Consider the following 26,329-nt stretch of genomic DNA (forward strand, 5'->3'; position numbering starts at 1 on the left):
GGGTCTTGTTTCTGATGGGATGGAAATCTACATTAGGGTTGAACAGAATATATATTGGCTGTTGGTTTTGGTGAATGGCCTTTAAAATGTGGAAAGAATTTCCATCTTGTTTTAACTTGGGGCTTCAGTGGTGGAGCCGTGGCTGCCAGTCTTACCTGAGTGGAGCACCAGGGGGCACTAGTTACATAGACTGCAATGTGGGTTAGGGGCACACAACTGTCAGGCACACAACCTGGACTGTATGTTTTTTGTGCCCCCCCCCCTTTAAGCTGCTATTTTATTAATTATTTTTATTAGACACTGAGTAGCTACAAAAGAATACTGTATTTATAAAATGTTTATATGGTAAGAATATGCAGTGTACACCTATCATCTTGTTTTTTTTTAAATACTTTTTAAATGTTTATTTATTTTTGAGAGACAGAGTGTGAGTGGGGATGGGAAGAGAGAGAGAGGGGGAGACACAGAATCTGAATAAGTCTCCAGGCTCTGAGCTGTCAGCACAGAGCCTCATGCAGGGTTTGAATCCATGAACTGTGAGATCATGACCTGAGCTAAAGTCAGACCCTTAACCAACTGAGCCACCCAGGTACCCCTCTGTCTAACTTATTTTAATAAATCCTTCCCTAGAGGCACCTAAGTGGTTCAGTTGGTTAAGTGTCTGACTCTTGATTTTGGCTCAGGTCATGATCTCACACTGATAGCACAGAGCCTGCTTGGGATTTTCTCTCTCCCTCCCTCTCTGCCTCTCCCCTGCTCATGATCTCTCTCAAAATAAATAAATAAACATTGAGAAAAAAAAATCTTTAAGTCATGAAGATACTGTTTTATATTATAGAGGCTTTATAGTTTTGTCTTTCACATATAGATCTTTAATCCACCTGGAATTGATTTTTGTTTTTGTTTTGTTTTGTTTTAATTTTTTTTAACATTTATTCATTTTTGAGAGACAGAGAGAGACAGTGTGTGAGCAGGGTAGGGGGAGAGAGAGAGGGAGACACAGAATCCGAAGCGGGCTCCAGGCTCTGAGCCGTCAGCACAGGGCCTGATGCGGGGCTCGAACTCACGAGCTGTGAGATCATGACCTGAGCCGAAGTCAGATACCCAACCGACTGAGCCACCCAGGCGCCCCTGGAATTGATTTTTGTATATGGTTTGAGGTAGAGCTCTAATTCCTTCCTTCTTCCTGATTGTCCCTACATCCTTTAATGAAAAGTCTTATCTTTCTCCATTAATCTGCAGTGCTACCTCTCTTATATATCAAATGTTTAGATATGTATAAATCTGTTTCTGGATTTTTATTGTTACATTTGTCTCTTGTTTTTTCTATGCCAGTACCACACTGATTTAATTATTATCATTTTACAGTAAGTTTTTAAATTTAGTATAGCCAGTTCTACCACTTTTTATGCTTCAAGAGTGTCTTGACTATTCTTGGCCCTTTGTATTTCCATATAAATTTTAGAATTATTTAAACTCCATAAGAAAACCTGTAGGGGTTTCATTGGAATTGATTGTATGTGATCAGTTTGAGAAAAATTGATATCTTTTTAAGTCTTCCAAACCGTGAAGATGGTATTGGTGTCCATTAATTTAGATCCTCTGTTCTTTATATCTCTCAAGAAAGTATTATAATTTTCCCTTGAAAAGGTCTTACATTTCCTTGATTAGATGTATCCTAGATACCTGATGGGTTTTGATGCTACTGTAAATGATATTTTTAAAACTTCATTTGCTGATGGTTTGTTGCTAGCATATAAAAATGTAACTGATTTTCATGTTATTCTAATTTATCTTTAGATTATTTTGAGTTTTCTATTACATATCATCTGTGAGCAATGATAATTTTGTCAATTCTCACATTTCATATATTTTTCTTGCCTTATTGCATTGGCTAGGGCTGCCAGTACAATGTTGAATGTAAAGGGTAAAAGCAGGTATTTTTTTGTTCTCTATCTCACAGACAAAGCTGTTTTTTTGTTTTTGTTTTTGTTTTGTTAGATACCATTCATCTGATTAAGGAAGTTTCCCTCTATTTCTATTTTAAAGTATTTTTTTTCCTTTTAAATATCATGGATGCATGTTGGATTCTGTAAAGTGTTTTCTGCATCTATGGAGATGACCATGTCGTGTTCTCCTTTACTTTGTTAATGTGGTGAATTATATTTATTACTTTTTCATAGGGTAAACTAACCTTGCATTTCTGGAATAATGATTGTAAGTTTTCTATATTTCTAGACTTGTATATTGTTTTGAATTATAGATCATGTGACACCAGTTTGTAATTTTCCTCTATCCTACTGTCCTTGTTAGGTTTTGGTGACCAGATTATGCTAGTCTCAAGAAATGAGTTGGGGACTATTTCCTCTACTTTTGGGATAGTTTCTGTAAAGCTGGTTATTCCTAGGTCAGCTGTGTGTGGAGAATTTTGTGTATATATGTGAGAGGAGGTTTTTTTTTTTTTTTAACTGATTTAACTTTTTTTTAATGATTGTAATACTACTCAGGTTTTTCTAATTTTTGAGTCATTTTTAAGTTATATTTTTCTAGAACCTTATCTCAGTTTTTAAAGTTACTGTTTTTTGTAGCGTCTGTATTTATGTATTCTTTTATTTCAAATATTGTTTTTTGGGGTTCATCCATTTCCTCTCTCCTTCCTTCCCTTTCTCTGTCTTCCTTATCAGTAAAGTCTTGTCCATTTTAGTTTTTCAAAGAATCAACCTTAGCTTAAATGGTCCTCTCTGTTTGTTTTTTCTTTAATTTCTGATATTTATTTCCTTTGAGTTTGTCTTAATGTTCATTTTCTTAGATTGGATGGTTAGCTCATCATTTTTAGTCTTTCTTCTTTTACAACATGAGCTTTTAATGCTCTAAGTTTTTCTCTTAGTACTGCTTTACCTCTATCCTAAGTTTTGATATGTGGCATTTTAATGTTTAACTATTTTATAATTTCTGTTGTTTTCTTCTTTGGTCCACCAGTTATTTAAAAGTGTATTTCTTTTTTTTTTTTTTTAATTTTTTTAATGTTTATTTATTTTTGAGACAGAGAGAGACAGAATATGAACGGGGGAGGGTCAGAGAGAGAGAGGGAGACACAGAATCTGAAACAGGCTCCAGGCTCTGAGCCGTCAGCACAGACCCCGACGTGGGGCCCGAACTCACGAACTGTGAGATCATGACCTGAGCCAAAGTCGGACGCTTAACCAACTGAGCCACCCAGGCGCCCCTAAAAGTGTATTTCTTAATGCTCAAGAGTTTGGTCTGAGAATGTGGTCTGTATATTAGTCTTTTGAAATTTGCTGAGGCATTATGACTGGCCCAGATATGTGGTTAATATTAATAAATGTTCCATGTGCACTTTAAAACTATATATTCTGCTGTTATGTGTAATACCCCATGTGTGCCCATTACACCAAGTTTGTGAATTGTGTTGTTGGAAACCTTGCTGATATGCTATGTCTGTCTGAGCTCTCACTACACGGAGAGATATGTTAAAAAATCTTCCATTATGATTGTGGATTTATCTATTTCTCCTTGTGATTGTGTCCATTTATCTTGAGATATTATTAGGTGTATAGGAGTTTTAGAACTTTATGAATTCTACCTTTTATCCTTATAAAGTGACCTTTTTATTTCTAGGAGTTGACATACAGAAATACATTTTTGCCTTAAAGCCTATCTTGTCTGTATATTTATGTTTTTAGTGTATTCTTGTAAATAGCATATGGCCAGATTTTTAAATTCCAGATATTTTTGTTCTTACTTGAAGATTTAATTTACTTAAATTTTGTGTATTATTGTTGCATTGATAATTGACTTATGTTTGTCTTATTTTTAAATTTTTATTCCACCTTATCTGCATTCCTTTTTCCTCTTTCTTCTTGCCTTTAGATTGAAAAAATTTCCCCCCACATACAATGTTCTCCTTTGTTTCATAAATGTTATTCTTCCTTTAGCCATTACTTTGTATATTTCACATAATAGTTAACTCATCAAAGTCTACTCAAGACTCTCAGTATTGTTTTAATAAGTTTTTATTAAAAGATTTATTTTCCTTTGGTTCCTGAAAGATATTTTCACTGGGAATACTGACATTATCCCCTCTACTTTGGAGATCTCACTTTGTCTTCTTTTTTTGTTTTTTAGAGTTTTTTTATTTTGAGAGTGCGTGTAAGTGGGGGAGGGGCAGAGAGAGGAAGAGAGAGAATCCCAAACCACACTGACAGTGCAGAGCCCAATGTGGGGCTCAAACTCATGAACCGTGAGATCGTGACCTGAGCCTAAGTCAGATGCTTAACTGACTGAGCCACCGAGGTGCCCCACTTTGTCTTCTTAACTAGGAAGTCAGCTCTAAGTCTGATTGGTGATCCTTGAAGGTAATTACCACTGCCCACCCCAAATCTGGCTGCTTTTAAGATTTTGTTGAGTCTTGCAAATTCACTATATTATACTTAGCTGTGAATGTTTATTTACCTGACTAGGATGTGTTGAGATTAACTCTGTATATTGGTGTTTCTCATGACTTCTTGGAAATTTTTTAGGCATTCAGTCTTTAAAGATTGCTTCTGCTCCATTTTGATTAGCGACATATGGGACCTTCTCACTTTATTCTCCATGTCTCTTTTATATTTTTCACTTCTTTGTGTCTTTATGTTGCATTCTGAATACTTTTTTAAAAAAATATTTGAGAGAGAGCACGCATGTGGAAGTGGGGAGGGGGCAGAGAGAGAATACCAAGCAGGCTCTGCGCTGTCAGCTCAGAGTTGGATGCAGGGCTCAAACTCACGAACAGTGAGATCATGACCTGAGCTGCAATCAAGAGTTGGGCGCTCAACCGACTGAGCCACCCAGGCACCCCAGCATTCTGAATACTTTCTTTAGGTCTTACTTCCATGTCACTAATATGCTCTTCAGTAGTGTAATCTGTTATAAAATTATTTTCAGTGATTTTTTTTCAATTTCTGGAAATTCCTTAGTTTATTTAAAAAATTGAAATGTTGGGGCGCCTGGGTGGCGCAGTTGGTTAAGCGTCCGACTTCAGCCAGGTCATGATCTCGCGGTCCGTGAGTTCGAGCCCCGCGTCAGGCTCTGGGCTGATGGCTCGGAGCCTGGAGCCTGTTTCCGATTCTGTGTCTCCCTCTCTCTCTGCCCCTCCCCCATTCATGCTCTGTCTCTCTCTGTCCCAAAAAAATAAATAAATGTTGAAAAAAAAAAATAAAAAAAAAATTGAAATGTTTATTCGTTTTTTGAGAGAGAGAGCGAGGCTGAGCGTGAGTGGGGGAGGGACAGAGAAAGAGGGAAACACAGAATCCGAAGCAGGCTCCAGGCTCTGAGCTGTCAGCACAGAACCCGACATGGGGCTCTAACTCACTAACCTCAAGATCATGACCTAAGCTGAAGTCAGATGCTTAACCAACTGAGGCCACCACAGGTGCCCCTGTAAGTTCCTTTTATTTTTAAAAAATACCCTTCATTTTTAGGAATGAGAATTCTAGAAACCTATTTCTAGAAATATATTACACATGCTTATTTTATATTGTGTCTAATTTCACTACATGGAGGAGTTTTATGTCTTATTCTGCTGTTATTTCTGCTGTCCTGTGCTCACGTGCCCACTTGTGTGCTGTTTCCTTGTGTCTTTAGAGATGTCACATTGTTAGCTATTCATTTTCCTTGCAACTTCCCATCTGAGATTCCATAAGGTCTGGAATGAAGGGGAGAGCCTCCAGAGAGGCTTTCTTTGCTTCTCTTGTGGGACTGGGGACATTGCCATTTTGAGACCATGTTATATTCTCTGCTAGATGTTTTATTTGACCATCTGGGTAGTATATATTTGGGCTATAAAACCAAACCAAGTGAGGCCGTGCTCCTGATTACAAATTCTTAGGGGATTCTTTTCTGCTCTGCGTAGGACTGATCTTGTATTTGATTTTCTGTATTTGATTTTGGATTCATCATTATATTGAAGGTATAGACTTTTGGGAGTCCAGCTTTACAGCAGACACCTCCTATTAGATACCCTACCTTGGAAGGGTCATTTGAGGCAGTGAAAACTTAGGCTCGCTGGGTAAAGTGGCTCTGAGGGAAAAACAGACTTCAGAGTTCTTTCCATGTTTCTACAGTCAATATTTGGCCCAAGTATTCCTTATATTCTTTCCAACTCATGGATGCTTTTAGGATATTTTAAAGTGTTATCTAGCATGCCTAGTTTTACATAAGGGAAGGTTATCCATGTACCTAGTCTACCATATTGGCAGAAAGATAAGTCCTCCTTGAACTGGTTGATGTAATGAGTGATTTACAATGAGACGCTTCCAACACTGACCCATTCTCGCATTTCTGTGGTAAACCTAACTTGGGCATGGGTTTACCAACTGAGGTATCAGTCTTTTGTATGTGGCTGGATTATATTTGCTCTTTGGGCTTTTGAAAATTCTATTCTTAAAGTGAGATTGAAATATATATTCTATTTTCAAAAATATTTATTTCAAGATAGAGCATGAGTTGGGGAGGGGCAGAGAGAGGGAGATAGAGAATCCCAAGCAGGCTCCATGCTCAGCGCAGAGCCCGATGCAGGGCTTGATCTCATGACTGTGCTGAGCCCCAGCCCAGGGGATAAGGGAACCTCAGGCCTCCTCCCCCACAGTCTGTCAGGAGCAAAGATTTGGACTCTGGAGTTTGTGGGAGCAGGAGTTTCCTGGGACCTGAGGTTCAACTCTTCCCCGTTGCATCTCTGAGGCCCCCTTACAATTTGACACTGCAGTCACACTTCCCAGTGGCCCCAGGGAGTGTCCCCCTGAGCCTTTGCTCTGGCTGGGCCTTCTGGCCTGGAATTAATTCAACACCTATTCACTGAGCATCTCCTATGTGCCAGGCACTGGGGATGCTACAGTGTATAAGACATGATTCCTACTCTCATGAGACTCACAGTCCACTGGGGGGGTGGGGGAGAGAGTCAACAAATGAGTAAAATACATGGTATTACACATGGTGCCAGAATGCAGTGGAGAAAACATGCAATTCTTTTGGTAGCTTTCTAGCATGTTTGGGTATCTGCAGGTCAAGTCCACATCCCCTACCTTCTTAAGAATTGCTCTACTATTTTTTGTTCAATTACTCTCTCATGCAAATTTCACAATCCACTTGTCAAGTGTCTGAAAAATATTGGTAAGATTTTGATTTGGATCATGTTGGATTTGTAGATTTGGAAGAACCCACATAACTGAGTTGGCCACCTATGAAGATGGTGTTTTTCCCTTTAACTCAGGTCTTATTACTCAGTAAAAATTTAAAGTTGTATCTATAAAGGTCTTTTGCATCTTTTTGTCAGATGTATTATGAGGCCCCTTATGGCCTTTGTTGCAGAATCTTTTCTATGACATTTTCAACTCAGTGATGGCTAGTAGATAGACTACTGAGTGTAGGCGGAACTTGTGTGATCTGGTCAGAGCGGTTTCTAGAACATCAACCTGATGTCACTCCCTGTTCAGAGCTCTGTCTGGCTTCACTGTAGGCTCTTCCTTTGCCTAAGTGGACTGGCTTCTGTCACCTCTGGGCCTTGTCCATGCAGCCTATCTTCTCCCCTGGCAGACCTGCTTCCACTGCCCTCCCCCATCTCGGGGTTCAGGTTCATACTGGGGTTGTCTCACCGCCTTGCATCTTCTAGCCAGTGAGAGCTGCAGGACTCACCAGTGCCTGCCTCCTCACAGATGGGAAAGCAAGGCTTGGGTAAGGAAGGAGTTGTGCAGGGCCAGCCTTGGATCCCACAGTGCTGGGGTTTCAGGGCAGGCAGTTGGAGCCTGGCTCTGATGCCCCTGTGGTGCCCTGCCCCACCACATTCTCTCACCTGGAAGCACTGGCAGTGGGAGGCCCCACCACAGTGGGCCAGACCAAGCCGTTCTTGGCCAGCCCTGGGAGCTAGTAATCCGAGTTGATTGGCAACCTGGGACAACAGAAGCAGTCCAGGTCATGGTTGTCCAGTAACCTTAGAATTCACCAAGGTGGGTGTTACCTCAAAGAGAAGAGCATGGCAGGTGCCATGGCTTGGCTCTAGACAGTCCCAGGCAAAGCTGTGACCCCTCTCCTAGGTGCTGTCTCAGCCCTCCGCAGCCTACCTGGCCCTGACCCTACCAGGTCTTCCACCCCCTTCTCACCCCCACCCCCTCATTTAGACCCAGCTTCCCATTGCTGGGATCAGTGCTGAGCAGAATAAAGCCTGGGGGCTCCTCCCCCATGCTGCCATACAGGTGGTCACCTGTTCTGTGCATCAGCCCCAATCCACCCAGTCACAGACTCAGGGACAAGGCCTTGGAAAACTCCAAATCCAAGGTTTTTATTACCGGTCAGAAGGTGCTCCCTCACAAACAGTGTGGAGAAGAGGTACATTGCACAGCTCTGCTGTGGGCGTGGTGGGGCCACCCTGCCCGCCCTGCCTCTTGAGTGGGCACCCTAAGGCATTTCACATGTTGGTGTTTTCACTTTTTTTATTTTTTTATTTTATAAAAACAAACGCAGTCCTGGAATATACAGAAAAAACCCTGTGATGAATTTTCAGGACCAAACTGAAGTGGGAGGGTTTGGAATGGGGGTTCTGAGGGGCTGGATAATGGCCACTGTGGCCCAGTACCCCCCTACCATTGGCAGGAGCCCTTGGAAGGGGGTCCGAGGAGAGGGTAGGACACAGCTGACAGGAGAGCCAAACTCAGACAGGGGTGCCCTGTCTTCATCATTTTTTAACTTCCACATACCATAGAAATTTAAGCAAAATAGCTATTTTTTATATATTTATATATCATATATATATAAATCAGGCAAATAAAGAGTTCAGGGGGTGCGGAGATGGGCACCCCGGAGGTGCCTGAGGCCGAGGCAGGACACTGGGCCTCTGGTGCCTGGGGGCACCAGCCTAGGCTGAGCCAAGTGTTTGTTCTTATTGCTGATTTGGGGCCTGGTTCTGGGGTGGGGAGCACCTGCAGGCCCTGCCCCCAGCCCTTCCTGACCTCTCTCGGGCTGGGGAGCAGCCCCTGCATGGCCAAAGCTAGGCAAGGGGCTGTTACCCTCAAATCTATCTGGGGACCCTTGGGCATCCCCTCCCCCACAGTGGGTGCTGCTGTAGCTCTGGAGACAACTGACTTGTGCTCTCCTGGGCCAGGTGGCCCTTCCAGTTCCCTTCTCTCTGGAGTCCTGTGCTCCTGGTGACCCTGCTATGTTGAGCTACAAAATGCTCCCTGCTCAAAGGGGTCTAGCTTCCTGATGTCTTAAAAAGAAGGGGCTCTTGCCAGGACACATTTGTGGCAAGAAAGCACACTTAGAAAGTGGTCTGCTAAGTGCTGTACTAAAAATATTTACTAAACGTCTTGGCTGGAAAGAAAATGGAGATCGTTTTTTCTAAAAAAGTCAAAAGTGGCTCCCCAGTGGGGGACAGTGCCTCCCTTGGTGGGGCTGGTGACTGGGGCAGCCCAGGGCCTGGGCCAGCCTGCCTGAGTTGTGGTATCTGGGAGCTGGGGTCCCAGTGGGACCCAAGTCCAAAATGATGGGGCTTGGGTGACCCAGGGCACCTGGGGGCTGGAGAGAATGCAGATCAGCACTTGCTCCTTTCAAGGTGGAAGCCCCAAAAAAGTGTTAAAAAAAAAAAAAAAAAAAAAGGAAAGGGAAAAGGTGTAAGGGGGAGGGCCACTGAGTACTAAATTGAGTGTATTAAAGAAAAGGTGGACCAGGCTGTACAGGCGCCTGTATTTGCAGGAGGGGATGGAGCTCAGAAGATGTTAGGACACATGTGCCAGTCCTGCCTCTCCTTGGCCTCCCAGTAGCCGCCCTTGTACATGCAGGCCGTCTCCCCGGTCAGTGGGTCCAGCCTCTTCTCGAACCACAGCGGCACGTACACATCGGCTTCCTTCTCTGCTGGGCAGGCACAGTGGGCGTGCGGGTGGGCGGTGGTGTACTCCCAGGCTCTCTCCCACCCTTCCCCCCACGCCATTCCCCCCGCCCCTAGGACCCTGCTGCCTGTCACCCTGTCCCTGCGGTACCCTTTCCCTCCCTCCCCCACCCCATCCCTTTCTTGTGGGAACCCGCTCCCCATACCCAGGGTACCTTCTCTCACCGCCTCCCCGCCCAGCCTCACCTTCCTCCGTGCCACAGCCCCGTGAGCAGGCCTCCAGCCGCCGGCGCCGCGACACGCGCTGCTTCTCCTCCAGCCGCTGCTTCTCCGTGTTGGCCTCGTCCCAGTGCCCCTTCTCCATCAGCCGCTGGTCTGGCCGCAGGCGGCTGTCCGTGGGCGCCACGCCCTCCTCGTGCTCGTTGAGGGTCAGGGCCAGCTCCGAGAAGTAGTACATGTTCTCCGCGTTCTCCCTGCGGCGGCACGGCATGGCTGTGTGAGGGCTCCGCACGGCCTCCCCCACCCCGCTGCCCCCAGGGTCCCCGTGTCCACCACCACGAGGAGGTGTCTTTCCTCCTCACACCTTGTGTACTGGCTCCACCGACCCGCATCAGTTTTGCTACCTTCTGCTTCTCTGGGCATTTGCCTATTTCTATCAGTTTTTCAAGTAGATCAGCGTGACGTTGTTTCACCATCCCCTCATTTACTACTGCTTTAATATCTGTGACATGGCGACGTCCTCTTTTGCATTTGTGATGTGGGTTATACATGCCTTCCCTCCATTCCAAACAGTCATGGCAGAGGTTTGTCCGTTCCCTTCCTTCATTGGTTGAAGATGAAACTGTTGATTCTATTTTAGGTTTTTCTGCTTCACTGAGTTTGCTTTTATCCTCTCCTGCTTTGTTGGGGTTTATTTTGCTGTTCTTTTTCTAACTTCATGAGATCGTTGCTTATTAGCTCATGATTTTTCAGCTGTTCGAGTATACACATTTTAGGTTACGCATTGCACTCCAAGTACTGCATTAGATGAATCTCACGGTTTTTATATGTATTACTTTATCATGCAGTTATATTTTCTAGTATCTAATATCAGTGTATGTTCTTTGATTTGTGGATTAGTTTGGAAGCATATTTCTTGAATTTATAAACATCTGGGTTTTTTTTTTAGTCATCTTTATTTCTAGTATAATTGCCATGGAGTCAGACAGTATGCCCGTATAATCTCAGTTCTTTAAAATTTGCTGAAAGGCCCAGTAAATGGCCAGTTTTTTGCAGATGCTCCAGGTGTGCCTGAAGAGAATGTGTTTCCTGCAGTTGTTCAGTGTGTTCTACAACTGTCCAGTACATTCTATGGTTCAAACTCTTTTCTTTTTTTTTTTTTTATTTCTAGCCATTACTAAGAGAGGTATATTAAAATGTCATCTCTTGTAGTTAATCCATTGTAAATCAATCCATTTCTCCTTAGAGTTCTACCAGCTTTTGCTGTAAATATTTTGAGGCTCTGTTTTTAGGTACAGGATACATTCAAACTTAAAACTCATCTTCCTAGTGAATTGAACCTTTATCATTATGTCCCTTACCTCTCGTCTTACCTTTTGTTTTAAAATCTGTTTTTGTGACATTAATCTAGCTACAGTAGCTTTTGTTTGTTGTATCTATGGACATCTCTTTTTGTATTCTGTTATTCCAGTCTTTCTTTACTTTCTTACTTAGATGTATCTCTTGTAAATCACATATATTTGGATTTTTAAAACTTATCTGAAATCTTACACTTATAATGGGAGTACTTAATGTAATTACTGATATGTTGGATTTAAATGTGTCTTATTTCGTTTTTTTTTTTTTTTTTTTTTTTTTTTTTTTTGTTCTCCTTTTTTGGACCTCAAGTGCACAGCTTTGGATTAAACACGATCCTTGCTACATGACACCCTCTTTTTATTGGTCCTTGCATGGTCTGCTTGTATTAATGCAACTCTGCCACCAGAAAACCCTCTAGACAAAAGGTAGAATCCTGACAAAACCTACATATAATCATATGGAAAACTCATCAATCCATCTCCTTCTCAGGTAGCCATCTACAAGACTCCTGGGTTCATCAGTCCCTTGCCTACCATTTAATGTAATTTTATTGCATCTTTAAATAGTCTTAATTGGGCATGTATGTGTGTATGTGTGTGTTCATTTACATATACGTACATACATACTTGTTTTTAACTGTATAAAAAGAATTCCATGATATATGTAACCTTGTGGGACTTTTTTCCCCTTAATATTACATTGCTAAAATTTATATTGTTGCATGTTTCTGTTGTTTGTTAATTTCAACTACTGTGTAATATTCCCTCCTGTGACTAATACCGCTGTTATTCATTCAATAAATCTGGGTTGTTTAAAGTTTTTGCTTTGGAGTAATCTTATGCATGTTTCCTATTGTACATTTGCAGGAATTTCTCTTGTGTATATACCTAGAAGTGGAACTGCTCGGCTATAGAGTCTGTGATGTTCTTCTTTAGGAGGTAAGGCCAACCTGCTTTCCAACATGGTGGCACCAATTCACATTCCCACTAGTGATGCATAAGAGATATTGTGGATCTGTATCATCTTCAACACTTGATACTGTCAGATTTTTTTTTTTCTAATTAAATGAAGGTAAAATGGTCTCACTGTGGTTTTGATTTGAATTTCCCTAATTACCAACGATATTGATAACCAGTCCTATGATGACTGGTCATACGTGTTTCTTCTCAAGTGAAATTCTTGCTTGTGACTCACACTTTTTCTGCTGGATGTTTTTGTCTTATTCATGGGTTAGGTGTTCTTGATTTTTTTAATTATTGTTTTTAATTGTGGTCAAATACTCTTTATGTATCTCCATACTGATCTTTTGTTGGGTGTTAAGTATTATGATTCTCTTCTGCAAGTTTATATATTCACTTAAAAAAAATTTTTTTTAATGTTTATTTATTTTTGAGAGAGAGACAGACTGTGAGTGGGAGAGAGGCAAAGAGAGAGGGAGACACAGAATCTGAAGCAGGCTCCAGGCTCTGAGCTGTCAGAACAGAGCCTGATGCAGGGCTTGAACTCATGAGTTGTGAGATCATGGCCTGAGCTGAAGTCAGGATGCCTGACTGAGCCACCCAGGCGCCCCATATATATTCACTTTCTTTAGACTGTCTTTTAACAAGCAAAGTTTTTTTTTTTTAATTATTTATTTTATTATTTATTTTTAAAAAATTTATATCCAAGTTAGTTAGCATATAGTGCAATGATTTCAGGAGTAGAATCCTGGGATTCATCCCCTACATATAACACCCAGTGCTCACCCCAACAAGTGTCTTCCTTAATGCCTCTTGCCCATTTAGCCCATCCCCCCACCAACAACCCCTCCAGCAACCCTCAGTTTGTTCTCTGTATTTAAGAGTCTCTTATGGTTTGTCCCCCTCCCTGTTTTTATATTATTTTTGCTTCCCTTCCCTTATGTTTATCTATTTTGTATCTTAAATTCCACATATGAGTGAAGTCATATGATATTTGTCTTTCTCTGACTAATTTCACTTAGCATAATACACTTTAGTTCCATCCACGTTGTTGAAGCAAAATTTAATGAAAAAAATATTTTAATATAGTTGAATGCATAAGTACTGTTCTGTGTCTTAAGATGTATTTCCTTAAGGTCTAAAAGATATTCATCTATATTTTCCCTTAGAGTTTAACCTCTTGCTTAACAGCAAGTTAAGCTTAATACTTTTTGTAAGACCTTTGCCTTGAGTCAATTTCTGTTACAATGTAAGGGAGAGATTCAGTTAATCTTTTTACATAAGGGTAACCATCTCCCCAACCTCCTTCAGTGAACAGTGCCATCTTTCCACACGATGCCATGTTACTTTTGTTATACACCAAAGATGCATACATCCATGGGTCTGTTTCCAGGCTCACTGTTCTATTCCAGTTTCAAAGTAAGTCTTGATGTCTAGTAGGGCTAGTCCTTATTTCTCTGTTGTTCTTGTTTAGAAATGTTCTGGCCCTTTATTCTTAAGTATAAATTTAAAAATGATAATATCAAGCAGTGAAAATCACCATTGCGATTTTGTTTGATCTACTCTTTAGATACTGATGTCTTTGTAATACTAAGTCTTTCTATTTATGAACACTGTATCTTTATCCATTGATTTAGCTCTTTTTTGATATCTCAGTAAAGTTTTATAATTTTCCCTATAGAGATCTTGAATATAAGATTCATTACAAGGTCCTTGATGTTCTCTGATATAATTATCTTCTCTTTTTTAAAAAAAAATTTTAATGTTTATTTTTGAGAGAGAGAGAGAGAGAGAGCACAAGCAAGGGAGGGGCAGAGAGAGAGAGGGAGACACAGAATCCGAAGCAGGCTCCAGGCTCTGAGCTGTCATTACAGAGCCCAACACGGGGCTCGAACTCACAAACTGTGAGATCATGACCCAAGCTGAAGTTGGATACCCAACCAACTGAGCCACCCAGGTGCCCCTATAATTGTCTTCTCTTAAATTGTATTTTCTAGTTGTTTTCTTTTAGTGTATAGAAATGCAATTGACTTTTGCATATTAACCTTATACTAAGATACCTAAAATGCTTTTTCTGAATCTACGTTTTTTTTTTTTTTTTTTTTTTTTTTTTTTTTTTTTTTTTTTTTTGAGAGAGAGAGAGAGAGAGAATGAGAATGAGCCCAGGGAGGGGCAGAGGAAGAGGGATAGAGAATATATATTTTTTTAATTTTATTTTTCAATGTTTATTTTTGAGAAAGAGAAACACAAAGTGTGAGTGGGGGAGGGGCAGAGAGGGAGACAGAATCTGAAGCAGGCTCTAGGCTCTGAGCTGTCAGAACAGAGCCTGACATAAAGCACAAACTCATGAACCATTAGATCATGACCTGCCAAAGTCAGACACTTAACCATCTGAGCCACCCAGGCGCCCAAAGAGAGAGAGAGAATCTTAAGCAGGCTCCACAGTCAGTGTGGAGGCCGATGTGGGGGTTGATCTCATGACTGTGAGATCATGACCTGAGCCAAAATCAAGAGTCGGACATCTGACCGACTGAGCCACACAGGCGCCCCTTTTTAAAATAAAAAAACATTTTTTTCTTAATGAGATTTGTTAATGTGATGAATTAATTTATAGATTTTCTAATATAAAATCATCCTTGCATGCCTAGGATTAACTCAACAGGACTGATTGTTTTCTTTTTTATACACTGTTGGATTGGATTTTTTTGATGTCTTGTTTTGGAATTTTGCTGATATATTCATGAGTGAAATAGGGCAGAACTTTAATTTTCTTACTACTCTTCTTGCTTAGTTCAACATCAGTGTTATCCTGGCCTCACAGTATAAGAAAGGGGGAACATTTCTTCTTTTCCTTTGATCTGGAAGATTTTTATACAATACTAGGATAATATATTTCTGGAAAACTTGGTAGAATTCACCTCCAGAATTATCTGGGCTTTGTGTTTTCCTTGTGGGGATTTTTAAATTACTGCTTCAGTTTCTTTAATTATTATAGGACTACTCATGGCTTTTTATTTCTTCTAGACTCAGTTCTTATTTTTCTAATTTGTGCTTCTGAATTTTAATGATCTCTTTGTACTTTATATGTCTTATTAAAGTCTTTTTTAATATTTATTTCTAGGAGCACCTGGGTGGCTCAGTAGGTTAAGTATCTGATTTCAACTCAGGTCATGATTGCACGGTTCATGAGTTTGAGCTCTGCATCAGGCTCTAGCACTGAGGAGCCCACTTCAGATCCTCTCTCCCCCTCTCTCTCTGCCCCTCCCCTGCTCATGTTCTCTTTCTCAAAAATAAATAAACATTAAAAAATAATATTTATTTCTATACTCTCTCTTCATCAGTCTTGCCAGTAGTTTTCTGTCAGTTTTTTTCCCCCCAAAGAATCAAATTTTGGCTTTTTAAACTCTATTTTATTTTTTTCTATTTCATTAATCTCTGCTCTTATTTAAAAAAAAAATTAATGTTTATTTTTGAGAGAGAGAGACAGAGTGTGAACAGGGGAGGGTGAGAGAGAGAGGGAGACACAGAATCTGAAGCAGGCTTCAGGCTCTGAGTTGTCAACACAGAGCCCGATGTGGGGCTCGAACTCACGAACCGTGAGATCATGACCTGAGCTGAAGTCAGATGCTTAACTGACTGAGCCACCCAGGCACCCCTCTGCTCTTATTTTTAAAGTCTGTTTTCTTCTTTCTTTGGTTTTGTATGTTGAACTTTCTTTAATTTCTTCAATTAGAAATTCAGAAAAGAAAGTCTCAAAATTAATGCACTTACGTGCCTATTTAAGGCAATCCATTTCCTTTGTGGTGTTGCCTTTGTTACATCCAGCCAGTTTTGATATCTCTTCATTCTCAATTATAGGTATTTTAGAATTCCCGTTCTAATTTATTATTTTACCCATGCATTATTTAGCAGCGTAACAAGTTTTTCCAAACATGTGGAGACTTTTTCCAAACACTGTGGGGCTTTTTGTCACCTTGTTCATAACTTCTGACTTACCGTCTTATCATAGATGTGGTCTGTACACTACCTATGATTTTGTTGAGTCTTTCTTTAGGGTTCAGTACATGACTGACTTTTGCCTACACTCCATGTCTACTAGGGTAAAAAGTATGTTCTCTGATTGTTGCACCTGCAAGTATGTTGGCATCCTGTGTTGTTTTGATCTCCTGCAGACCCTTGTTGGCTCCCCCACTGCTGACCGATCAACAAATGAGAGGGGTGTATTGAAATCTCTCTGTCTCCCACCACAGTGATGGATTTATCAATTTCTCCCTTTACTATCAATTCATGCTTGTATATTTTTGAAGCTGTTTCATTGCCTGCATAATGGAACTCTTAGATCTTCTTGAAGAACTCAGACTTTTATCATGCAGCAACTCTTCCATCCCTAATAATGTCTTTTTCTTATTAAAGTCTATTTTGTCTGATTTGAAGATAGTTATTGTAGCTTTTTTGGTGAGTGTTTCCATGATATGTCAATCTTTTACTTTCAACCTTTGCACATTTTTGTCTTTGACATCTCTTAGAAGATGCATGTATCTGGATTTTAAAAATCCACTCAATCAGTATTTTGCTTTTTGACTGGTGAGTGTCATCAATTTATATTTGTTATGCTTGGGCCTATTCCCACTGTGTTGATTTACTGTTCTTATTTGTACTTTTTCTTTTTAGTATTTTCTTACTATTTGAAACATCTTATATTTGTCTCTTCCTTCCAATAAGAACTCAGCATTCCTTCATATCCCTCAGCCTCCTTTTCAACTCTCCTCAAACCCTGTCATGTCAACATTATCTACATCTTAAGTTCTGGATTATTATGGGAATATTTTCTCTTTTTCTTTGGTCTTAGTAATTGTTAAAAAAAAAAACACAGCTTTCACTTCATGTGTCTGTTGTGGCAACGTCTGGACTTTTTTCTCCCCCTTTTAAAGTACTATGTCTAATACCTTTTTTATTGTGCGTTTTGTGTGGCAAACCTTCTGAGGCTGTTTGCTTGATGACTTTTTTTTTATGTCGTCATATTTAAATGATAGCTTGGTTGGTTAAAAATCCTAACTTTTAATTTTTTCATCTTCATTACCTTGAAAATATTACTCCAAATATTGGTTATTGAAAGATCTGATGTCAGGGCTCCCAGGTGCTCAGTTGGAGAGCAGGGTCTAACTATTTCTCCTTTCCATTTTTCTTTCATTCTTTTCCTTCTGGGATTCCAATTAGACGTTATTTTAGTGGTTATTGTAGGAATTACAAATGTAGGAAGTACTTCACATGTGTACTTCACAGAAAGTAATACATGTCTGACTTTAGCTCAGGTCATGATCTCACAGTTTGTGGGTTTGAGTCCCATGTCGAGCTCTGTGCTGACAGCTCAGAGCCTGGAGCCTGTTTTGGATTCTGTGTCTCTCTCTCTCCGCCCTTCCCCTGCTCATGCTCTGTCTCTCTCAAAAAATAATAAAAACATTTTTTTAAAGAAAGATCTGATGTCAATCTGATTCTTCATCCTTGACTGCAATCTTCTTGTACTCCTCTCTGGGAGCTATGAGAATTTTCTCCTTGGTATTCTTAAATTTCACTATAGTGTGGTCGAGGTGAAAGTTTTTCTTTCTCTCTTCTCTCTGAAACTCTACTAACTCTGCAACCCAAGTTCTCCCATCTCTTTGTTTTTATTCTGGGAAATTTATCTCCACTATTTAACTATTTCTCTCTCCTTTCCATTTTTCTTTCATTCTTTTCCTTCTGGATTCCAAGTAAACATTATTTTAGTGGTTATTGTAGGAATTACAATATGCGTACTTCACACAGCCAAAAGTTCATGTGCATCTTGCCCTCCTTGGGTAACAGAAAGGCCTTTGAGAAGTTTCCCTCTTCCTACTTATGTGATCACACAGTTGTATTTTTTTGTTTAGATTCTAAACCCCACAAGACATCGCTGTTCTTATTTACTGTTGACTTAGGTTCACATAGTTTTTGTTCTTCATTCATACATCTCAGATCTTCCCTCGGGGATCACTTTCCTTCTGCAGGAGGCATATCCTTTAATACAGGCCTGCTGGTGGCGAAAGGAGTTTCAGTCATAGTCTGAAAGTGCCTATTTCAGTTTCATTTTGTAAAGGTGTTCTTGCTGGGTGTAGGACTCTAGGCTGGCGGGGAGTCTTCCTGTACGTGGAAGATGTTGTTTGACTGTCTTCAAGCTTCCACTATTGCTGAGGAGGACAGAGCTGCCTGTCTGTCCCTCAGAAAGTAATACATGTCTTCTTCAAATCTGGCTGCTTAATATTTCCTCTTTGATTTAGTGTCAACAGTTCCACTGTGTGGATTTGGTGTGGAAAATTCTCTGATGTTTGCTCTTCAGATATGGTCCCTTTCCTTCTGACTCTAACTAGAAGGATGTTAGACCCTGCTCTCCAACGTGACAGGCACACAGCTGCCCTGGGGATCTTCCTGACACTCTGCACTCTTACGGGCTCCTGGGCTGCTGGTGATGCTGCTCCAGGGACTCACTCTGGGTCACGAGGTGGTAAGCTTTCTCCGTTAGCTTCTTGTCTTTGCCAGGCTTTGTCTGTCTGAAGTGTTTATTTCTTCTGACCTGGGTTCAGTTGATGGATTCTGTTAAGCCTTCCCAATGGAGTTCTCAAATTCAGTTACTTAATTTTTCCTTTGTAGAGTTTCTGTTTTGTGCTCTTTGGAATCTGCTGTACCGCTTTTTATAGTTTTCTATTTCTTGTACTTATTTTCACATTTGGTTTTCATTCCTTGGAGTGTGGGGACTCTGTGCTTATCAGTCTGCTTAAGGTCTCTGCATAGGACTCGCTACCACCCGAGACTGTCACGCTTACTTACAGTTGGGTGTCTGGCTCCCACCCTGGGATGCCAGACACACAACAAGGTCTCTGCCTCCCTGCGGACAGAATCTTCCCAACCCCAGGGCCCGCCGCTCACTTCTTGTCTGGCCGAGCAGGGTCCCCTGCCTCCGTCTCCCCCTCCCCCTGTGCTCTTCGCCAGCCCTGCAGCCCCACTCACGGCAGCGGGTACTTCTTCCACAGCAGCTTGGCTGGCAGCGTCTGGTACACTGTCTTCTGCTTCCCATCCGAGCCGGGGCTGCTGGGGCTGCTTTGCACGATCTTGGCGCACTCCATCTGTTCATCCCACGAACCTGACAGCACGTAGTGGGCTTTGCCTTGGCTGTCACTCACAACTCCTGTTACCTGTGGACATTGGCACTCTGGCATAGGCCTGCACTTCCCCCCGCTCCAGACCCCTGGGACCCTGAGGGGCAGCCTTGCTTACCTTCCGGGCGACCTCTTTGGAGAAGTAGCTGTAGGGCAAGAACTTCAGCTGGCACCGGTCCTTGGTCTTATGGTTCACAATCTCGATATCCCCTGTCTGGTAAGTGAGGGTAGTGGTCAGCGGCCCAACTCTGGGCCACACACCCCCTCCCTGAGGGCACCCCCTGACCTGGTCGATCCAGAGCTTGCCCACGATGATGTTATGCACAGTCGAGGTGCTCTTCCTCCACACGTAGTGATTCCCACTGGCCTGGAATTCTAAGTGGATGGCACCTGGAGGCCAGATACAGGGTCAGAGGTCAGGGCTTGTCATGCTAGGCCCCAGCCAGCCTGCCTGCCCACAGTCCCAGGGTCCTGACAAGTGGAAGCAGTATTCATGTAGACTGGGGACAGGACATAGGCCAGGGAGGCATCCAGGAAGCTTGGGGAGGTGGGGAGCAGACTTGCAGAGAGACTAATGTCACTCCTAGAGGCCTGAGATGACTTCTGGGTTGGCAAAACCCTCCCCCTTATCCAGAATGTCTTTCTGTCCTGGGAGAGCACAGGGCTCTAGCTCACCTAGTGGCATGATGGAGAGGTATTTTCCCCGGAACTTGCTGGAGATGGTGATCTCCTGCCAGAGGCTCCAGCCATGCTTGGAGAACACGTAGTGGGCGGCTGATGGTGGGTGGTGGCTCACCTGAGACCAGACCCACAGGACATGAGTGTCTGCTGACATGGGCCCAGGCCTGCCCCCCAACCAGCCGGCAGGGACAGCCTGCCCTGTGCTCGGCATGAACGGCTCCATGGCCCTGGGAGCAGGCCTGGCTGCTCCTCTACGGGCCACAAACCCATAGCAGCCGCTGGGAAGGATGGTGCTCTGAGTGGAAGAGCAAGGGTGTGGCAGTGGGACCAGCTTGGGTGGCTGTCCTGGCCTTGCTGTGGTCGAGAGAAGAGGGCTGAGGCATCTCTATGCTGGACTCGGGCTATGAAATGGGGTGATGACAAAGCCTGGCCTCAAGGACGCACCTGTGACAGGCTGTGCCGAGGGCTAGGAAGTGAAGTATGATGCTCTCCCGAAGGCTTCTGTGCCCACTTTCTAGTTAGCCTCCCCACTTGCCTGCAAAGGGGAGCCTCTACCAGTGTGCCATGTTACACAGGAGGCCCAGGCTGGGGAAGCCATTTCAACTGAGGGGCAGAGTTGGACCCAGCCTCCCTCCTGGCCAGCATGCTCCGTCATGGGAGTCCATGTCTGTGTCCTGTCCTGGGCCTGGAGGGCAGTGCAGCCAGCTGTGCACACCCATATGGGGCCCCCAGAACCTCCACCTTCCTCTCACAGACACCAGGGTGCCCCTGATGGCTGTCCCACCTGCCAGGACACCCCCATCAACTTCCCCTTGTTTGTTTTTCCTCATTTCTGTGGCTCCTTTGGTCGCAGGCTGCTTGGGATCAGCCTCTCCCAGGCTTCTCACTTCCTAGGGCACCTTGTCACTGTATCATGGCCTCAGGCTCCTGCCTCGCAGCCCGGCTGCCCGCTGGACACCTCCACTCAGGTGGCTGTTTGGACTGACCAGAGCTCCTGACATGCCCGCCTGCATCTCTCATTGTCTCCTGTCACTGTCAGTGGCACTCACTTCCTTTCTAGTCTCAGAAGCACAGGCCAAACCTGCCAACCACTCCTTGTCGCCTATAGTCAGGGCCCCACATGCCCTAAAGCCTACCCCACTGGCAAACTCAGGGACGTGACCCCCAAGGGGCTGGCCCTGGAACTCTGTGTCATGGCTTCCTGCAGGCCAATGATAGAGTCTTTTTTTTTTAATGTTTATTTTTGAGAGAGAGAGAGAGAGAGAGAGAGAATTAGCAGGGTAGGGGCAGAGAGAGAGGGAGACACAATCTGAAGCAGGCTCCAGGCTCTGAGCTGTCAGCACAGAGCCCGACGTGGGACTTGAACTCACGAACTGCGAGATCAAGACCTGAGCCAAAGTCGGGGGCTTAACCAACTGAGCCACCCAGGCACCCCACAATGATCTAGTCTTAACAGCTGCTCACACCAAATTCTCTGGAGTCCTCCCTGGCCCTCTTTCTTGTGTTCCCCCTCTAATTCTTAGCAAATGCATCTAGAATCCATCCCTCTCCCTCACCAGGCCACAGTGGGTGGCACAAAGCCTCTTCGGGCTTCACTCTCTGCTGTACCCAGGGGGACCCCATAAAACAAGTCAGGTGTCATGATTCCTCCACCTGCCACATGGAATGGAACCAGAGACCTCTGGCTGCCCCCCTGCTTCCTCTCTGACCTGTGTGCCTTTCTCCCTCTGTGCCTCAGCTGGCTTTCTAAATGAGCCAGAACCATCTGATGTACACAGTCCTATCCTTCCCTCCCCCCTCATGAGAACAGGTGCCCCATCTGCTCACTTCCCAGCAGCCTATATAGCACCTGGTACACTGTGGGCACTTCGTCAACTCTACTGAGTGAAGAAATGTGTTCACTTAGTAGTTCAGGCCAAGAACGCTGGGATCATTCTTGCTGCCTTCCCTTGCCTCCCTCGCTCCCATGCCCTGTCTCCCCACATCCAAAGCATGAGCCAGTCTCCAGCTCTACTTTCTAAGCATGCCTGTGCTCTGCCCTCCCGCTTCCTCCTGGTGTGGCCACCACAACCGCCTCCTGTAGGGCTACACTGCAGCCAGAATGCGCATTTTAAACTAGCCACCAGACTGTAATCCCAGAACAGTGCTTGGCACACCACTAACATTCAGCAGCCCAAGCAGGAAGCTCTATTTTGGGTGCCTTTACACAGCACTTGCCTGGGTCCTCCCAGCACCAGGGAGGGACCAAGAGAACCACCCCTCTTCAGACAAGGGTGCCAAAGGCTGAGGTGCTACTGCTGAGGCTCCCAGACTGCAGGGCCCGGTTTTGGCTCTGCTTTGTGGGGAGAATACACATCTCTGCGGGGAAGGCTTGGAGAAGGGATGGAAGTGAGCTGACCTCTGTCCCTCCCACCCCCACCACACCCAGGACAGGACCCCTGCGCCCCAGAAGCTCCTCATACCCCAGACCTGCACCGTCCCTGACCAGGGGCCCCACAGGGTGCAGGCTTCTCTCTGCCTGCCACCTTCCCCACTCTAGCCCACCGGGACTCCCTAAGAGCACCCTCGCACATGTCCCTCGACGGCTGCCACATGGCTCCTGGCCGGGAGGGGGAACGTCCTCTTTCCGGCACACCAGCCCTGACTCTGTCCTTACCAAGGTGTCTCTGGGAGGCCTGTTGGAATGGCACGTTCCTGGACCTGCCCCTGTTGCAGGAGGCCCGCCTTCTGCCTGGACCTTGGTTTGGCCCTGTGGGCACCGGCACGTTGGGGTCAGAAGCCGGTCCCATTCGTCTCGCCCTGCCCCCCAGGCCTGGCAGGAGCAGCTCGGGTGGAGTGTGAGTGGGCCTCACCTGCTCGCAGAGGGAGCGCAGGCCCATATCATCGAGGCGGTCCAGCTCAAAGGTCTCCCCCAGCATGGGGTTGAAGGGCTTGGCGATGCGGTGCACCGTGGTGGAGTAGGAGGACACGGAGAAGGCGGCCACCAGGCACATCTGCTCCACCGAGCTGGTGCAGTGCACCGCCTTGTCCAGCAGGTGGTGGTACTCCAGGTCCTCGGTCAGCCGCTGGAGCATAGACAGGGGCTCATTAAAGTTGACCTGCGGGCGGGCGGGCGGGCGGGCGGTCAGGCCACTGCTCCGGCACAGACCTGGGGTGGGCACAGCACCCTTGCCTTCCTCAGATGTTCGCAGACTGCTGCTCAGATGGCACCTTCACAGTGAGGTTCCTCTGATGACCCTGTCTACAGCAGCGGCTCCATGCACTCACCTCCCCAGTGCCTCCTGCCTCGGTTTCCTCCACAGCCTCACCACTTTCTGACCTGCTGTACCTCGTACCCTTTCATGATGGTTGCTGTCACTCTCCCGTCCTAGAATGTAAATGCCATAAAGGCCAGGGTTTCTGACTTGTTGAGCACTGAGTCATAGAATCAGGTAGTGAGTGAGTGAGTGAGTGAATGAACAAATGAACAGATTGTGGGTTTTCCCTCTTATTCTGAGCTATTATGCAAGCGTTCTGTTGAAAGCTCCTGTGGATGCCCCTGCCCTCCAACCTGGCCTCAGACATGGCAGGGTTGCTCACTCCTTGTGATGCTGGGCTGCAACCTTTGGCCAGCCATTGGGCACAGCCAGTCTTCCCTGTGTTCTCTCCTTTCATCCTCCCAAACACTGTTATGTGGGTGCTGTTACTCTCCCCACTTTGCAGATGTGGACACAGAGGTTAGAGATACAAGGGGTTTGTCCCGGCGCACACAGTGAAACCAAGTCTGGCCCAGAACCCCCAAACTCTTCCTCCTGGAGATGCCATCACAGCCCGGTGGCACGAGGATGGTGTAGGTGCCAGGGACAGATCCCAGCACAGGGGGGGGGGGCCTACCCGTCCATACACACGGCCCAATCCTGCCACCCCCTTGTCTATGAGGTCAGGACAGTCAGGACATCGTGAGGCTCTGTCAGGTGCAGAGGCACTCTGGAGGTCCCCACATCACTCCTTAGCTCCTTCCCTCAGAGCCTGAGACCTCTGCTGTTGGGGGGATTTTGGCAATGTCCTTGAACACAATTTGATAATTTGTTACATGCTCCTTGGGTATCATCAAGAAAATGACACCCAGCGCCACTTGCCCTTCACACAGGCCATTACTTTCCATCCACGCAGAGAAGAGAGCCTACCAGGACCCACTGAGGCTGCCCTGCCTCAGCCCCCTACCGGCATGGGGATCTTGGAGAGCTCCCGGCCGATGCAGTTCTTCATGATGCTCCAGAGATTAAGGCTGTAGTTGGGTTTGTCGGGGATGCGGACACGTCTCTTGACTTTGGAGGGGCCCTTGGGCACAAGTGAGGCACCATCTAGCACCTGCCAGAGAGGCAGAATGTGCCTATCAGTGGAGGCCAGCATGCCCCTTCAGCCCTCCCGCCCTGGCCCTCACTAACCCCAGTGTGGTTAGAGGACGGAGCTGGCCACTGGCATATGGTTGGCAAAGGGCCAGGCTGGCTCCACCTGAAGCAGGGGGAAGGCAGCCAGGGCACCAAGCCCGCCCCAGCGGCCCTGAGCCCAAAGTGTCAGCCTGCCCTCCAGCCACCCTTGGGGTCTCTCCCTCTCACTCACATTGTCTGATGACGTCCAGTCCACTGAGCCTGTGGTTCCACCCTCAGCTTTTCTGCAGGGAACACAAAAGGGGAGGCAAGTTATTTATAAATCCTGAGGCCTCCTGGGGACATGGCCACCTTCTGTGCAGACACCTCTGGTGAGGTGCCAGGGGCAGCCACCCCAAGGCTGCTTCTCCAATGGGGCATCTCCAGTTTGGGACATTCAGCTGGGCTGAGGGGCCCAGGGCAGCAATTTGGAGGGGCTCCCACCCACTGATGCCCTGTGGGAGCAGCTGCTCAAGCAAAGTCCCGTGAAGTCCCTGTACACAACCCCCTCCTGGAACTGGCTGACCCAGGACCCAGATGACACTGGGGATGGCTATATCCTCTGGCAGAGCCTCCTAGGGCCCTGTGGGCGCTCTCTGTCACAGACAAGACCCCACTGTGTCCTCACTCTCTCCTGGTCTGATTCCTGCACTAGACTGGGATTCCAGAAGGGCAGGACGTGGATCAGATGCATCCCTGTGTCTGAGTGCTTGTGGAGGGATGGTTGGCCAGAGCAGCAGGGGGCGCTATGGCCAAGGGGCCCAGGCTCTGAGGGAGCCCCAAGGAGGGGTGACCTGGGCCAACTGGGGCAGGGGACAGGCACTTGGCAGTCAGGGCCTCAGGGAATGGGAAGGATTTATTGGTCGCTGGGGGAAGAGGAAGGGGACCAGGGGCCACCTTGGCAGAGGACCTGCCTGATGCCCAGAGTCCTCTGCCTGATGTCCAGAGTAGCTGCACCACCAGGGAAGGGGCTGGTTTGGGCCTCGGGGCCATGTTGGGAACCTCGGGAGCCAATGAAGAGTGTTGAGTACAGGGGTCACCTGCTTGCTGGTCGAGTGGCAGCAGAGGGGCCTGGGGCTGTTGGCTGAGGTGTGGCAGGTGGCTGGGATGGGGGCAGGAAGGAGGAGGCTGAGCCGAGGCCCCTGGGGACTGCAGGTATGGGAGGGGTGGGTGGGGACCTGGAGGGATCTAAGAGGGTGGCATGCTAGGTTATAAAGTGAAAGGAAATTCAGAAAGGCTAAGCCAAGCTAATTTTGAGAGCAAATTTTAAAATACTACTGGAAAATAGAACGTGACTGAGTTGGAAATACAATGTTGATAGGACCAGAAACTCTGGAAGGGGTTAGAGAGATCCGAACAGCTCTTCCCCTGGAAGAAACCAGGACAGGGAGGTGGTGACACATGTTGGTCCACAGATGCAAAAAAAGGAGCAGCCAGGGGTTTTTACCAGCCTCCGTGACCCCTGGACTGGGCTTCAGGGAGTCCATCCATGGAAGGCAGCGTGGGACGTGGCAGGCAGCAGAACAGATTCGGGGAGTAAGGCTGCTAGAAAGCCTGCACTTCCTCATCCACAAGGAGCTGAGTACCCTGCCTGAGGGCAGCCTGTGAGTGAGCCCGGGAGACTCCGTGACTCTGATGTGCCCCATGGGGGAAGGTGGC

The 26,329-nt window shown here is 45.5% G+C and overlaps 1 protein-coding gene across 3 annotated transcripts in view; it reads right to left on the reverse strand.

Moving 5' to 3' along the window:
• Window positions 1–8,311: 8,311 nt before the first annotated feature.
• The window catches only part of OSBP2 (oxysterol binding protein 2), a 199,447-nt gene continuing 181,429 nt past the window's right edge, over window positions 8,312–26,329 (reverse strand). For all 3 annotated transcript variants that reach the window (XM_047827712.1, XM_047827710.1, XM_047827713.1), the window contains 9 exons: window positions 24,864–24,915; window positions 24,465–24,611; window positions 23,114–23,359; window positions 20,256–20,376; window positions 19,867–19,970; window positions 19,699–19,794; window positions 19,432–19,616; window positions 10,121–10,347; window positions 8,312–9,897 (listed from right to left, as the gene is read on the reverse strand). In XM_047827712.1, the coding sequence (XP_047683668.1) occupies window positions 9,755–9,897; window positions 10,121–10,347; window positions 19,432–19,616; window positions 19,699–19,794; window positions 19,867–19,970; window positions 20,256–20,376; window positions 23,114–23,359; window positions 24,465–24,611; window positions 24,864–24,915 (1,321 nt within the window). In that variant the 3' untranslated portion in view covers window positions 8,312–9,754. The remainder of the gene's footprint in view (window positions 9,898–10,120; window positions 10,348–19,431; window positions 19,617–19,698; window positions 19,795–19,866; window positions 19,971–20,255; window positions 20,377–23,113; window positions 23,360–24,464; window positions 24,612–24,863; window positions 24,916–26,329) is intronic.

Source organism: Prionailurus viverrinus, chromosome D3, assembly GCF_022837055.1.
Source record: "Prionailurus viverrinus isolate Anna chromosome D3, UM_Priviv_1.0, whole genome shotgun sequence".
NCBI classification, from domain to species: domain Eukaryota; kingdom Metazoa; phylum Chordata; class Mammalia; order Carnivora; family Felidae; genus Prionailurus; species Prionailurus viverrinus.